The sequence below is a fragment of the Zasmidium cellare genome (assembly GCF_010093935.1).
Source record: "Zasmidium cellare ATCC 36951 unplaced genomic scaffold M409scaffold_1, whole genome shotgun sequence".
Classification (NCBI taxonomy): domain Eukaryota; kingdom Fungi; phylum Ascomycota; class Dothideomycetes; order Mycosphaerellales; family Mycosphaerellaceae; genus Zasmidium; species Zasmidium cellare.
Genome location: NW_022986945.1, coordinates 56000 through 71810, shown reverse-complemented (window position 1 = coordinate 71810; position 15811 = coordinate 56000). Strand labels below are relative to the sequence as shown.

At 53.1% G+C, this 15811-nt stretch overlaps 6 protein-coding genes across 6 annotated transcripts; 4 read left to right on the top strand and 2 right to left on the bottom strand.

Moving 5' to 3' along the window:
• Positions 1-190: 190 nt before the first annotated feature.
• Positions 191-2463, top strand: M409DRAFT_61818 (uncharacterized protein; the record flags this gene model as incomplete). The annotated part of the gene is made up of 2 exons (XM_033814890.1): positions 191-1630; positions 1681-2463. The coding sequence occupies 2 exons, from the start codon at positions 191-193 to the stop codon at positions 2461-2463; spliced, it is 2223 nt and encodes a 740-aa protein (XP_033674267.1).
• An 883-nt stretch (positions 2464-3346) lies between these two features.
• M409DRAFT_61817 (uncharacterized protein) lies at positions 3347-4598 on the top strand (the record flags this gene model as incomplete). The annotated part of the gene is made up of 3 exons (XM_033814889.1): positions 3347-3570; positions 3621-3863; positions 3965-4598. 3 exons carry the CDS (start codon positions 3347-3349, stop codon positions 4596-4598), a joined length of 1101 nt encoding a protein of 366 aa, XP_033674266.1.
• Positions 4599-4958: 360 nt separating this feature from the next.
• M409DRAFT_15661 (uncharacterized protein) lies at positions 4959-6169 on the top strand (the record flags this gene model as incomplete). Its single annotated transcript, XM_033803289.1, has 2 exons — positions 4959-5963; positions 6023-6169. 2 exons carry the CDS (start codon positions 4959-4961, stop codon positions 6167-6169), a joined length of 1152 nt encoding a protein of 383 aa, XP_033674265.1.
• A 362-nt stretch (positions 6170-6531) lies between these two features.
• M409DRAFT_48361 (uncharacterized protein) lies at positions 6532-8307 on the top strand (the record flags this gene model as incomplete). The annotated part of the gene is made up of 2 exons (XM_033810915.1): positions 6532-6747; positions 6802-8307. 2 exons carry the CDS (start codon positions 6532-6534, stop codon positions 8305-8307), a joined length of 1722 nt encoding a protein of 573 aa, XP_033674264.1.
• A 406-nt stretch (positions 8308-8713) lies between these two features.
• M409DRAFT_15659 (uncharacterized protein) lies at positions 8714-12581 on the bottom strand (the record flags this gene model as incomplete). Its single annotated transcript, XM_033803288.1, has 6 exons — positions 8714-10463; positions 10530-11129; positions 11179-11203; positions 11259-11435; positions 11490-11585; positions 11645-12581. 6 exons carry the CDS (start codon positions 12579-12581, stop codon positions 8714-8716), a joined length of 3585 nt encoding a protein of 1194 aa, XP_033674263.1.
• Positions 12582-13224: 643 nt separating this feature from the next.
• On the bottom strand, positions 13225-15711 carry M409DRAFT_15658 (uncharacterized protein; the record flags this gene model as incomplete). Its single annotated transcript, XM_033803287.1, has 2 exons — positions 13225-14587; positions 14642-15711. 2 exons carry the CDS (start codon positions 15709-15711, stop codon positions 13225-13227), a joined length of 2433 nt encoding a protein of 810 aa, XP_033674262.1.
• Between the last annotated feature and the right edge of the window lie 100 nt (positions 15712-15811).

Sequence of the window (15811 nt, the reverse complement as noted above, 5' to 3'; positions counted from 1 at the left end):
TGCCCACAATAACACCGCACCCTCCACCTCACACCTACTCGAAAATATCCCGCCGTCTCGAAACCCGCAACAACGCCCGTTTCTGCTATCCTCGACTTCATTGCGACTGCACCTGCGCCCTCGTTTTGGCCGCCCTTTCAGTGCATGACAAACATCAACAGCTCTTGACCGGCGGCCACAGGAGCTCAAAATGGCGGTTAACAGATTACGGAGCGCGCTGGGGACAGCGAGGAAAGGAGAGACGTATGAGCTGCGCGCGGGCCTGGTGTCACAATATGCCTGGGAACGAAAGGAGTCGATACAAAAGACCATCATGTCCATGACGCTCGGGAAGGACGTCTCAGCCCTCTTTCCCGATGTGCTCAAGAATATTGCGACCCCAGATCTCGACCAAAAGAAGCTCGTATATCTGTACTTGATGAACTACGCCAAGTCGCATCCAGACCTCTGTATTCTGGCGGTCAACACCTTCGTTCAGGACTCAGAAGATCCTAATCCCCTCGTTCGAGCGCTGGCGATACGAACAATGGGATGCATCAGAGTGGAAAAGATGGTTGATTACATGGAAGAGCCGTTACGAAAGACGTTGAAGGATGAATCGCCATATGTGCGCAAAACAGCAGCACTTTGCGTGGCCAAGCTCTTTGATCTGAACCCCACTCTGTGCATCGAGAACGGCTTTTTGGAGACAGTACAAGAGATGATTGGCGACAGTAATCCTATGGTTGTTGCCAACTCAGTGACCGCTTTGGCTGAGATCACCGAGACTTCACCAGAGACGCGAGCTTTACAGGTGACTCCCCAGACACTGAAAAAGATGCTGCTTGCTTTGAATGAGTGTACAGAATGGGGACGAATCACGATCTTGACGACTTTGGCCGACTACAAAGCTATAGACACGAAAGAGTCCGAGCACATCTGCGAGCGAGTGAGCCCGCAGTTCCAGCATGTGAATCCTGCAGTCGTCTTGGCTGCGGTCAAGGCGGTCTTCATCCACATGCAACACATCGAAAACACGCAACTCCACGCCACATACCTCAAGAAGATGTCTCCGCCTCTTGTTACACTCGTCTCAAGTCAGCCCGAGGTGCAATACGTTGCATTGCGAAACATCGATCTCCTGCTCCAGAAACAGCCCGGCATCCTAGACAAAGAGATGCGAGTGTTCTTCTGCAAATACAACGATCCTCCATACCTCAAACTGCAAAAGCTGGAGATCATGGTGCGGATAGCGAACGCTCAGAACGTGGATCAGTTGCTGGCAGAGCTGAAAGAATACGCGTTGGAAGTGGACATGGACTTTGTGCGAAAGGCTATTCGTGCCATCGGCCAAGTGGCTATCAAGATCGAGGACTGTGCAGAGAAAGCCGTGAACGTACTTCTGGAGCTCATCAACAGCAAGGTCGGCTACGTCGTTCAGGAAGTCATCGTTGTCATCAAGGACATCTTCAGAAAGTATCCCGGCTATGAAGGCATAATACCGACTTTGTGTCAGTGCATTGACGACCTGGACGAGCCGAACGCGCGAGGCAGCTTGATCTGGATTGTTGGCGAGTATGCCGAGAAGATTTCCAACGCTGGAGACATCTTGGCAGGTTTCGTCGATGGCTTCAATGAGGAGTTCACACAGGTGAGGCTGTTTCCGAATGCTATGTTTCTTATGTTTACTGACTTCTACAGACGCAACTACAAATCCTCACTGCTGTGATCAAGCTCTTCCTCAAAAAGCCAGATCAGTCGCAAGGCCTGGTGCAAAAAGTCCTCCAGGCTGCAACGGCCGAGAATGACAATCCTGACGTCCGCGATCGCGCATACGTTTACTGGCGACTCCTCTCTGCGGATCCCAATGCGGCAAAGAACATCGTGCTTGCGCAAAGACCACAGATCAACTCAACCATACCTGTACTTCCAGGGCCTCTACTGGACAAGCTGCTACCAAACCTCTCGACGCTTTCATCAGTATATCACAAGCCACCGTCAGCGTTCCTCGGTCAAGGTCGTAGTTCGGCGTTGCAAGAGGAAGCCATCGAAGAAGCCAAACAGAATGCGAGAGAGAATCCTATTGCGGCAGCAGCCGTATCAGCAGCAGTTGCTGGTACGAGTGCACCGCAATTACAAAACAACGCCGAAAACCTCCTCGACATCGACTTCGATGGTGCCGCTCCTGCATCGTTGTCAAAGGCACCCACAATGGGTTCATCTGGTCTTGAAGGACTTGCGGGCACTCCACAAAGAGTGGAGAGTCCAGCTCTTACCTCACCCACGCAGCCTCCCACATCGGGCGGCTTCGAAGATCTCATGGGTCTGGGTGATGCAGGCCCAGCCACGTCGAGTGGTGGCAACCAAGATTTGATGAACGGATTTGCAGGAATGAGCATGGACGATCAACCTCCGCCGCCGCAGACACAGATGAACGGCGGTGGTGGGAAGAAGACGAATGAAGACCTTCTCGGGCTATTTTGAGGGGATCACTACAGCCGAAGCTCCCTTGAGGAACAAAATGTATCCCTTGAATCGAGTCGTCCCCATAGTCTGCTCAATCCCGCAGCAGTGCGATCATGATGTGTAGTACCGCTACTACATGCCATGCTGCTAATGCTATGCAAGCAAGCTCTCGATGGAAAGGCACCCTCGCAAGACGTCAATGTTTGACCAAATGCGCCACAATCGCAGCCTGCGAAGAGTCACCAGCGACCTCCTTATGAATAACCAGACGCTGCTCTTCAGAACTGAAAAGTGCTCATTCCAGAAGACTTCGCGGACGGGAATGACGAGCCTAGAACGGGGCCGGTGACTACTGGGACAATTACTCATGGTATTTGACAAGGCAGGCGGATTGAAACGAAGCTACATGTATGTTGACGATAGCAGTATGCAAAGGCTGGGCCAGCCAGTATCTCGACCTCCGAACCCAAGACCGTTGTCCTAGTTTCTTCAATCGAGTCTTGCGTGTCCTGGCCGCATGACGGCGTTACCTTGGATTCTAGCGGTGACATGACCGAAGGTCTCTTCAACTTGACCTCTACAACTTCTGAGTCTCAGCAAGAATATCGATGTAAGCTGATTGATGACCGAGACGGTTACATCTTGTCGTGTCTCGGTCATTGCCACGTACAAGGCATCTCCAAACGATCAATCTACTGGCCACGGTAGGCTCGATTGCTGCAGCTTACATACAATGCAGTTACTGTCACACAACGGCACCGCTCATGTACACGGCTGAGAGTGAGGAGATCCGTCGACCCAAGCACTATAAGAACCATGGCAGCGAGGCTTGGTACTGACAACTTTGCAACTTCTAGATCTTGAAAGCGTTGTTGGGATATCCGGTGTCGAGGCTGCCGACATGGCTGCAACTCATGATTTCGGAAGACTGCCGGCGAATGCACGATCAACGCCGACCCCTTTCAAGGTTGAAGTGCCCGACTCGAAGCTGATCGAGCTGAAGTCCCTCATAGCAGCGGGCAAAGTCGGTCCAACGACGTACGAGGGCCTACAAGCAGATCGTCGATATGGTATCGATGACAAGTGGCTGCAGGAGGCCAAGGAGGCTTGGCTTGAATTTGACTGGTAAGTGCAGATGCAATGCTACGCCTTTCGACTGTCTGATTCTTGTGCAGGAGAGAGGTCGAGGCCGAGATCAATGTTTTCTCGCATTACAAGGCGAGCGTCTCTCATGCTGGCCAAGATTTCGACATTCACTTCATTGCACTCTTCTCGGAACGGGACGATGCAGTCCCTATCCTGATGCTCCATGGCTGGCCAGGCAGTTTCATGGAATTCGTCCCGATCTTCAGATTGCTAAAGCAGAAATACACCCCCACCGACCTTCCATACCACATCATCGTTCCCTCACTACCGGGGTACGGCTTCTCCTCCCCGCCGCCTCTTGACAGAGACTTCCGACTGGAAGACTGCGCCGAGATCCTCGACTCCCTCATGGCCCAACTCGGCTTCGACGCAGGCTACAAGGCGGCGACGTCGGCAGCAAAGTCGCCCGCGTCCTCGGCGGCATCCACCCTCGCGCCAAAGCCATTCACCTCAACTTCTGCATCATGTCAGACCCAGGCAACTTCACTCCAGACCAGTACACCGCCGCCGAGAAACAAGGCCTCCTCCGCGCCCAGGAATTCGCCCGCAAAGGAAGCGCCTACGCCCTCGAACACGCCACGCGTCCGAGCACGATCGCCCTCGTGCTCGCCTCCAACCCCATCGCGCTGCTCGCCTGGGTCGGCGAGAAAATGCTCGAATGGACAGACACCCCCCTCCCCCTCCTGACCATCCTCGCGGACGTGACGCTCTACTGGCTCACAGACTCCATCTCCACATCTCTCTGGCCGTACCGACAGCTCTTCACGCCTGGCAACGTCGGCGCGCATGAGAATCCCGAGTGGTTTATTCGCAAGCCGATGGGGTTTAGTTGGTTCCCGAAGGAGATTGCGCCTGTGCCGAGGAGGTGGGTGGAGACGACGCGGGATGCGGTGTTTTATCGGGAGCATGAGAGTGGAGGGCATTTCGCAGCGTTGGAGGTTCCGGAGGTGTTGTTGGGGGATTTGGAGGAGTTTGTGGGGGTTGTGAGGGGGAGGGGAGTGATTTAGAGGTTGTTGGAGAGATATTGCACGTAATCACGAGGAAAGGGTTCGTCGAAGCACAAGGCTGCCGTCAAGGGCCCCTGAATTGCAAAGTCAAGCTGAAGCACACTAGCGAATTCATCCGCCGAGACGCATGCCTTCCACATATGATCGTCTACTTTCGAATCATCCCATGGCCCATGCATCTTCTCGTGATGGCTTCCGGCTGGCCAGAGGTTTTTATCGGACATCGACGGACTGTGCTTGGCCCGCATCGAACTGGTACTTGCATGATGCATGTTTGCTGGTTGCGTTTGACGCCCCATAGGTGAACAGAACCAATCCTCCTTCAGATTCTCAGCAACATTGGACACCACAAGAATCACAATGGATGACCTCTTCGAGATAAGACGGACCGCAACTAAGGGTTGTGGCGTCTTTGCGAAGAAAGCAATCTCAAGCTATACCATCATCGTCCGCGAGTCGCCGGTCATCGCCCTCAAATGCGCGCCCGGAGATACAGCAGCGAAAATCGACGCCAGTATCGAACAAGCCTTCAGAAACTTGAGCAAGAAAGACCAGGCGAGTGAGCTTCAGCTGCACGAAGGCTCGCACCCCAACGCCAAAACCAAAGTCACACGGATCTTCCACGCAAACGGCTTCGGCAATGAACACGTCAAAGAGCTCTACCTCACGAAATCGCGATTCAATCATTCGTGTGTCCCGAATGCGTTTGCGTATGAGGATGGAGAGTCGTCTTACCTCCAGGCGATTCGGCAGATCGCACCCGGCGAGGAGATCACCATTTCCTACTTGCCTCGTTTCGAAGAGGCCATGACATCTCGCCAGCGGGCGACGGTTCTCCACTTGCACTACAAGTTCGAATGCCGTTGTGCTGCATGCTGGCCGCCCCATCAACGCTGGAAGAGCGATGTGCGCCGGCAGTTGATCGGATTCCTCAGCTATGCCCTCGAGGGCGAAAACGCTCCCGACTTCAGACCGCTCGACATCTGCCACCCTCTATCCTGGGTGTGCTGGCCCCCTCAGCCCACGCCGAGTGGTCGAGTGCTTACTCCAGCACAGGAGATCGAATACAACTTCTTGCTCGCCAACTTGAGGGAAGCGGAGGGATGGCCAGACTACCTCGTGGCGGAAGGCTATCTCCACGCGGCCACCAAGCTTGCCTTCCAACAGTCGGAGTACCAGCAGAGTCCAGCTACCCAAGACATCGTCTTCCTGGAAGCTGCGAGGTGTATCGAGGCCTGGTACCAGAAGGGACTGGAGTTGGAGAAGAAATTCTACCCTCCCGCCCATCCGCAGATTCGAGACGGGACAATGGCTTGGGAGAATACAATGTCAAGATTTCGATGTTTGCAATACTTGCGCATGACGGTATGGTCTTCGTCTCCTGGATCACTTCACGAGTAGTGTCGGCTAACAAGATCTGACAGAACTCACTCAAAGCACGCGATGAACATGGTCCGTCGGAGAGCGGAGGGAACTTTGCTGTCCGCATTCAGGAGGGAGATGGCACCTTGACTTTGCTGTCTCAGGAGGACACCGCTGGTCTGATCTGGCAGAGAGTGAAGAGACTGTGAAGAGAAGCGAAGCGAAGGATCATAAGTTCTACTGGCATGCCACCTATCTTCGCGTCTTACGTCAGCTTCTCAACTTAGCTATGGGTTCCGTTGCCTCACACGGCATCCTAAGAACTCAGAATCCTGGCGGTCCGAAGCTTGGGGCTGATGTGCCTGGACCCGCTCTTGAAGAGCATTACATAGTATTTTTGGTAGAAAGAGCGATAGACACTTGTCAGCAACGAGCTGATGGTGTTTCAAAATACTCTTGAAAGGCAGAGCGTATTGAACAGTGCTTCCATACTCGCATAGGCACGATCCGTCGACGCACGTTTCATACGAAGAACTCCCAGCGGTCGTAGTTGACACAGAACGACATCGATATGGCTGGCACAGATACAAACAGAGACTCGAAGGAAGCTTCCAACCTCATCACTACACCTTCTGGCGATGCCATCCCACCGTTCACGCCGCATTCAGTGACATTCCACATACACTCATGGGCGACGTTAATCTACCTGGTCGAGAATCCTGAGAAGGGCATGGCAGCACTCAGGAGTACCTATCCACGTTTCGGCCCTTGGGCACTGGTGAAGGAGGTATGCTCAGTCTTTGCATTGGCGAATAATAGAAGTACTGATGATGCTGTACAGCTTACTGGTGCCGTGGCGTCGGATTACATAGAGAAAGACCAGGGATGTCTACTCTTCGGGAGCAAAGACTCTGCGCTCGCCTGTCGGGACTTTGTCATGTCGGAGAAACGAGGGGACAAGAAGATGCAGAGTGAAGAAGTGCATGTGAAGGCCTTCGACTTCCGCATCAGGCTCTGGGCTGTGGTATTTCCCGCGAAGAAGACCGAGGCTGCCATCCCATTCTGGCAGGACGCTGGAACTGGTATCTCCTCCAGGATCGCGAAGGAGTGTTTGGATCGTTGTCACCTCTTGAAGCCTGTGGACGACTTGACAGATGGGAAAGACCGACTTTCGACAGACAGTTCGGCCTTCGAGATTGTGAAGTCACGCATAGCGGAAAATCTGAACCGATCGCCTATTTCTGCACGCCCTCGAAGCGTGGCATCGACGGATGTCTTTCTCTATCCAACGGGGATGGCCGCCATATACCAGCTCCAAAGGTATCTCAACAACTCTGGGGTTCGCCCTGGCACGACGATCCTTTTTGGCTTTGTGTTCCACTCCACGCCGCACGTGTACAAACAATGGAGCTCCGCCTTCAAATGGTTCGGCAGAGGGAACGAGGATCTCGACAACCTGGAGGCATTTTGTGCCAGTGAACAAAAAGCAGGACGCCCGATCCAGGCACTCTGGACCGAGTACCCGTCGAATCCGAACCTGCGAGTACATGATCTCACACGACTCAAGGCTCTGGCTGATGAACATGGCATCTTACTCATCATAGATGAGACGATATCATCATTCTGCAACGTGGATCTGGTCGACGTCGCCGACGTCCTCATCACCAGCTTGACGAAGAGTTTCTCAGGCTATGCGGACGTGATGGGAGGCTCGATCGTTCTGAATCCCAATTCAAAGCACCACGACTCGCTGAGTGAGATTTGTCGAAAAGGCTTCATAAACGAATACTTCACCGGCGACGTCGAAGCTCTGGAACAGAACTCTCGAGACTACCTCGAACGATCCCGAAGACTGAACGCGAACGCCTACGCAATAGCCACCTACCTCGACTCCTTCGTCAAAGACCCAAACTCCCCCATCTCCAAAATCGCCTACCCTTCTATCGGCCCCGACGCCCAGCACTACAAAGCCTTCATGCGTCCTTCGACCCCTGACTTCACCCCAGGCTACGGCTGCCTCCTCAGCATCGAATTGGAATCTATCGATACTGCCATAGCCTTCTACGACAACCTCCACGTCCACCAAGGTCCCCATCTCGGCGCCCACAGGACACCGGCGATGCCGTACGTGAGGGCGCTGCATTACAAGGAGATGGACTGGGTTAAGGAGTGTGGCATGAGTGACCGGATGGTGAGGGTTTCGGCGGGGTTGGAGGGGACGGAGAATTTGTTGGGGGTGTTTGAGGTGGCGGTTGAGAAGGCGAGGGAGGCGAAGGCAGCTGGTGAGAAGGGTGATCAGGCTGTGGAGGAGGCTGGGCATGTCAGGCCGAATTTGGTGTCCGGATGAATCCGGATTGTGAAGTTGTGAGTGTTGTAAGCCAGCTATGTGTGGCGTAGATTTGCCAACAACACTGGGTATGAGTTCGAGTGATGCGGAATGAAGTCTTGAAATTACGAGAAGTTTCTACGGAGGACTGTCGTAGAGTGCAGAGAATGAGCGGAAGTGAAGTAAGGAAAGATTTTGCAGAACAATAATGGCAGCTACCTCCATCCGACAGCATCTCTTGTCAACTGTTCGCTCACCAGTGTCCATGCTGACAGCCGTAGAAGTGCCACAGAGCGGTAAGAGGAGCCAAACAGATGCCAAGCATGCCCGGTTCTGATAAAGAGGCTCAAGATTTTTCAACGGAGCCGTCGAAGCCCTGTAACCCACATTCCCTTTGAGAACGACTACGGAATTTTCTGCCGTTGCTCTACACAGATCGTCCCTGTTTATCATGCTGCTCACAGCGTACCAGAGACGAGGTCGTTTTGCTCTTGTTCAGAAGCGTTTTCACAATGGCTTTGTGACCTTGAGAAGCTGCGTGCTCCATCGGTGTCCGTCCTTTCTTGTTCTTTGCATGAACGTCCGCTTGGTTTGCGAGAAGCAACTCCACCGTCGCTTCGTCTCCTCTTGACGCGGCGTAATGTAGCGGTGTCCATCCCAGGTTGTCTTTCGTGTTTACATCCGCTTCGCTTGCGACAAGTAGCTTGACAATCGGGTTGTCCCCAACAGACGCTGCGTGATTGAGTGGTGTCTTCCCAACTCTGTCCTTCGGATTGACATCTGCTTGGCTTGCGATAAGCAGCTTCGCCATAGTACGATTTTGTTGGAGGAACGCGCGGTACAGCAGTGTGTACCCACCAACATCCTTCGAGTGAACGTCCACTTTATTGAGCAATATCTCTTTCCAAGCAATGCAGTCTTCACGTTCCTGCGAGGTGAGACCGTTACCTTTCGAATCAAGCCTTACTCTCCTACCAGAGAGCAGAGTTTTGATCGTGCCAATCGGACCATTACGAATTACCAGGGCGAGAGGCGACACCCCACGTGCATCGAGTGTGTCAACCTTGGCACCAGGGAAGGCACAAAGTGCAATAGCGAACTGATCTTGCCCGTGTTCAAGTGCGACATGCAGCGCAGTCCGTCGGTGTTGGGGACACAAGCTGTTGATTAAACATAGCTTCAAGAGCATGGGTATCAGATCAACATGACCGTGTTTGGCGGCAACATGTAGTGCAGGCAGGAGATCGTTTCCAGGAAGCACCTCGTCATACACCTTTCTGGGCAACAATGTAGGCTGGTCCATTAATAATTGAAGAAGGGGCCGGTGGCCTTGGGCGACAGCATATCCAAGAAGCCCTCGCAGGTGGGAGATCTGCGTATTACCGACTGCTGGCCAGGGGTGCAATTTCCAGGACGAATTTGGCTGCAGTGCCACATATTCGAACTTCTCCCATGACGTCTTTGTCTTGTCGAATTTCGTGGTATGCAAGAGCCAGGTTTGGATCGCGAACTGTAGGAACGAGGCTGTATCCTGATTTGTCGGGCGCTGGATGGGGATACCGGGAGCTTCTGACCTCCCCTGACCTAGGCGCAACCCCTTCTGCAAGAACTGCGGTATCATCCCCAAAATCGGAGGCGCTTTGACTGTCCGATATATTTGAATGTCGATGCCTGTCTTCGCTCGAATATGACTGAGGCAAAGCTGACCGATCTCAAGCTCGGTTTGATCTCTGGACATATTTAGTTCATCTTGAAGGGCTGGCCGAAAGTCGCCGTCAAGGAAGTGGGTGTCGCGGAGTAGATTCGAGAAAATGAATTGGCGGATCGAGTGGTGCGCAGGCTCTAGGAGTAAATCTGTCTCTTCCAAAACCAATAGACTCACTCCGGCCCGTATCACGGAATCCGGATCTGGTCTTCTGTCTTGGTCGATCTCGCCACTTTCCAGATCCAGGGCGAGCATGTCACTCACGGCATCTACGCACAGTGGTTCTCGAGCCGCCGAGCACCATTTCAGGACCTTGGGATTGCAGAGCAGTTGCCCGTCCAATCTGCGCGTCAGGCACCGCAAGTAAAGATCGGAGAGTGATTTTGGGAGATCCTGTAGCGTCGAGTTGACTTCCGCTACGGTGGTGCAGTTACGTAAAATCTCGTCAAGCAAAATGTGCACCCATAAGAACCTTCGAAAAGCAATCAGCCCATGATCAACTCCATGGATCTTTCCAGATGCTTCTTTTGAAACTCACATGTTTTCAGCTCGTTGCAGCAGAGCATCCTTTACTCTGATTCGGAGTCCTCGGTCGTGGAAGAGTTGGCGTTTGCCCGCGCGTTCCTGCAAGCGGGTGTCGATGTACATCTCGATATCCTTCGAATTGCAACCATCGTCAAGTCGGATCCGTAAAGCATTTGCTGGAACAAGTGTGGCAAGTTGGGACTCGTTCTCACTCGTGATCATTATCCTCGTATATTTCTGTCGTTCTGTTCTCTGCTCTGATAACCTGTGCAAGCCAGACCAAATGTACCTTTGTTCGTGTTCATCACTCGTGTCTGCGCCGTCGACACAGACAATCAATTTGTTGATCGTATATGTCAGTGGTATCACGATGTCGTCTATGATCTCATCCAGGTCTGGGCTCCTATTGCAGTCCCCAAAATACAAGTCCAGGTCGTGGACAAGTTCTGAAGGGCATGGCGTGTTGCCATCGATGGAGATCTGGATGAGTTGCCTTGTCAGGCTCCGGAACAGGTCCATTGCTTTCGTGTCGGGATACTGAAAGAAATGATGGATGACCTTCGTATCCCGCGAAGCTTGGACTGTGGACATCGCATGATGAACAGCGGCCGTCCTGTGAATGTCAGTAAGTCTTCATAGCAACAAAAAATGCATAACCGTACATGGCAACTGTCTTGCCAGACCCGACTGACGACACACGATTAGTAGCCGCCCTGTAGTGCTTTGTGCCCGATGACCGTACCTTTACCCGACAACCACAGTATGCTGCTGTTTGCACTATCAAATTCCCATTGATCGAACGCTGGAGCGCGCGTAAACCACTCCGTGGTACCCTGCATCCTTTTGCGACCAATTCGATTCAGGATCTTTCGTGCCTCATACGATGAAATTCGACCGATCAGCTTTCGTATATCATCCACTAGACCCAGCATCAGCCGGAACTCTCTGTTACCATTGTCCAACTATAGCTTACCTGAGCGCTTCGTCGTGGTTAGCTGCCCAACGAACTTCTGCATCCATACATCTTGTGCTGTCCTATGACGGTCGTATTGGTGAATGGGACCCTGTTCTGCATCACATAAGCCATAGTTTAATGATGTAGGAAGTTTTGGCTCGCGTAATCCATACCTCGTGACTGCACTGGAGCGATGTTACCAAGAAGTTCCTTTGCCCATGCGGCTGCCGCTGCAGCGGCAAATGGTTGCCACGCTTTGTTTTTGTGAGAATCGCAGTAATCACAAATCCCTCGGACGACGAGGCATGGAAGAATGTTTGCAACACCAGCTGCTTCCATCTCAAAACAAAGAATGCCGCCATGCTTTTGACTAATAGCGTCCCTCTTCACAGCGTCCTTCATGACCTGATCACCGGACGCGATCAAACCGTAGTGGACAGAGGGTCTAGAAGCTGTCCGCTTGAGACGGGCTTGCTCATGGTCCAAGTCGCATTTCTCGCAGGTTGCTTGCCCTTCGAGATGACTGTAAGTCGCGCCGAAGAGGCGGTCATCTTTTCCAGGGTCCCAATAGGAGTCATTCTTGTATAAGTCCAAGTAGTGGCAAAAGTTCATCTTTCGCGCTGACGCAGACCGGAGTTTGCCAAGGCCAGAAAGAACGGACGTGGGCGGTTGATTGAGTTGACCTGTCTTTACGAATTTGCCGTCGTGCATGGCCTTACCGAAATCGTACTGTACGACACCACCATGCTGCCGGCCGAGATCTGGCAAGCTCACAACGACGTCACCCAGGCGAACGTCGTTGGGAAAGGGAACAGCACCTCCTATGCCAACTATGAGTGCGAAGTGCAGCCCGGGAAATGTGGTGAACAGCTCAGTTGCAACCGAGGCCGCAGACGCCTTGCCCATTTGTGATGCGGGCAGGCAGCCCATGACCACGTTGTGACCGTTCATCTCTCCATACACATATTGGTGTGATATCTTGTGGTCCAAAAATACGTCTTCATGCTCCTCCCCGTCGAATAGCAGCCTAGAGGCCTTCAGCTCTGGAACAGGAAGGGCACATATCCAACCAACTGTGTAGTCTTCTTTCGCCAGGCGCTTCGGGGACATCGTGAACGTTCTTAGACGGATGCGGTGCCTTGGGCATCATATGTCGACCTCAGAGTACTCTGGAGGATTCATAGGGTGTCCCAAAAATGGCAAGATTTGTGTACAGGTTGTGCCTAGATTGGAGATATCCGCCGTGTTGCGCTTTGCGTGTCTTCGTGACTTGAGGTGGGAACCGTTGGTGGTGTATGCGATACGGGAAGGACATCAGATGTGGGTGAGAGCGATGAGAGGTTTCCGCTGCCCCAATTCTTGAGCGCCGGCACAGTATACACCCCAGCAGCCCAGCCTCAATCGCTTGAAGCAGAGAAAGGAATTCATTGGCTGTTGACGCATGGCCCGAGCCAGCTGAGTGTTGCCCTCATGCAACTTGCAATCATGCAGACATTAGTACCACCATTGCCTGCAGCCGCAGGCGGCATTGCTTCGTAGAGCCACCTGCAGACGCGAGTGTCTTCCAAAGATGAGCAAGGAGCTGATTCAATTCAAGAGGACAAAATGTATGTCGCCCTTGACACAGGAAGGCGCTCTGTCAATGGTGTGGTGCTCGTAAGAAGAAGAAAAGGTGGCGGGAGATGATGTGGTGGACGGACCAAGATGTTCGTATTCATACTGAAATATACCCAACACCAATTGGTCCTCATCTTCACAACAAAAACCCCAAAGTCCCCAACCCAGGACTGACCGCCTCCGCACTCTTCAATGTCAGCACCGCCGCCCTCTGCGCCAAATCCACAAACTCTTCCACCCTTCCCTCTCCGTTCCCCTCCCTCGCTAACCCAGCAATGAGCGTCCCCACAAATGTATCCCCCACCCCATTCACACTAACAATATCTGCCTCGTCGACTTCCTCAACCGCTGGGAAAAGACGCATATACACCCCTCCAACACCTAGCGTCGACTCCGTCTCGTTCGCGCACCGTGAGAGGATATATGGTGCGTACTCGCCGCTGCTCAAGCGAGGATCGTTGGCAGAGAGGATTTGAGTGAGGAGAACGCCTTGCTTGCCCAATTTCGTGACAATAGTGGGAATGAAAGGCAACAGCTGAATCGTCTGCTGCGGAACGCCCTGATCGACAAGTTTTGGTGTCGTAGCGAGTGCGAGTTGTACCCTCGCACCGCCTTGTGGAATCCCCAAAGCGTCGATGACGGTCCACCAGTCTTCGCGGTCGAAGAATTGGTTCTCGCGAGCCGCGGTGTACATTGCGGACAGTTCGTGGATGTTGGGCGTGGCGAGGTGGAGAGATGGGGAAGGGAAGACGGAGAGGGTGTTTGGGTGGGGCAGGTTGAAGATGCCGATGGATTTTGCGTTGGAGACGGGTTCGAAGGTGATGTGGGCGTTGATGTCTTTGCCAGCTTGGAGCCAGCGGGCGAGATACCCAGGAGACCAGTTGCCATCGATGGCGAGGTGAGAGGGCTTGCAAGCGTGGAGTTGAGGGAGCCAGAAGTCGTCGAATGTGTTTGCGAGGGCGTTGGATAGGGACGATGGTGTTTCGAGAATGCTCATATCGGCCATGGCAAGCACAAGGTCTTTGTTCTTATCGTTGACGGCGATGTACTGAGCTGTGCGGCTACCACTATCTTTTGAGAGTGTCTTGACGCCTACTGTAGACATATCTGCTGCCGACAGAGCTTCCAACGCAGCCTTGCCAGTGAGATCGTCGCCAACAGCACTACAAAGACGCACATTGGCTCCCATTAGATGTGCAGCCCGAGCGACATTATGTCCCACACCACCCAATGACTGAGCTATGCGAGCAGGATTCGAGGTCTGCAGCTCCGGTGATTGCGAACGTGAGCCTGGTCGTGGGCTGAAGTCGCAGGCGAGGTCGACCGCTAAGCTACCGGCGACAAAAACGTCAGCTCTCGTTTCTGACAGTGGGACTTGATCTGCCGCACCGTCTCTTCTGGGTTCCGATTCCAGTTGCTGTGCGGCCGCGGCGAAACTCTTTGGCACGCCCTCGTTGGTGAAGCTTGCTGCAGCGGGTCCGGTCATGACACTGTGTGAGCTGCGAACAAAATGTCAGCACTTGTGTATCTCTATAGCATTGAGCCTAGCTTACTCGCCCGCGCTACCTTCTTGCTCAAGCTTTCTCAACTCGACTGCCACCTTGGTGCCGCGTATGACGTTGGCTTCAACCAAAGCTCGGTTGGCTTCCACGCTCCTACTTCCCGTAACCTCTTTGATCTTATCCAGAATGAAAGGGGTAATCGCAGCGCCCTTCGACCCAGCAGCACTGGCAGCTTCCAAGGCCTCGGCAATCGCCTTCTCCATTTCTTGGAAGGGCACACTGAATTTATCAGGAATCGGGTTGGCGAAATGCAGGCCAGACTGCAGGCCGAGCGAATTCTGCGCAAAGATAACTCTCGCGGCCTCAATCTCATCTCGAAGCACTACGGGGCTCTTGACGCCACTGTCTCTGGCATAGAAAGCGGGAAAGTCAACAGACCCCGTTCTACCGGCCGCAAAAGTAGCAACCGCTACGCCTTGTGTCTCCAGATACTCAAGAGTTTTCGGGATGTCCAAGAAAGATTTGCACCCTGAGCTTATGACAGTGATAGGAGTCCTTCCCAACTCCGTCAGATCTGCCGAAACGTCCATTGTCAATTCAGCGCCTCGATGAACACCTCCCAGACCTCCCGTAGCAAAGATCTTGATGCCAGCCATGTGTGCCAATACGGACGTTCCAGAGATCGTGGTCCCGCCATTGAGTGGTTTGCCTTCTGCGTCCTTCATTCCCAGTACGAAGCCAAGATCCCTTCGAGACAGTTTCCAGACATTAGGGGAGCCGGGTGATGAGACGAGCTGATCAAGCTCTTTTGAATCAAGACCAACCCTAGCTACGCCATCGAGAATGCCTATCGTCGCAGGAACACCTCCATTCTCTCGGACTAACGACTCTAGTTTCGTTGATAGAGCAACATTATCCGGGTAAGGGAATCCATGGGTGTATATCGTTGTTTCAAGAGCTACGACTGGTCGTTTCTCGGCGATGGCTTGTAGAATTTCTTCTGAGACCTTGAAGAATTTGGAGTTGGTGGAAAGCGAGCGTCGAAGGATGGGATTGGTCTTCGACAGTCTTGACGAGCGCCAGGCCGAGCGACAGGCTCTGCAAGTCCAAGTAGAAGCCATGCTGACGAAGACTGAGATAGAATACCGTCCAGTGGTATGGTCCGGGTTGACAGTGATTTCCTGTCCCGTCCTTCTTGATGTGACTGTCGATGGCCTTTCG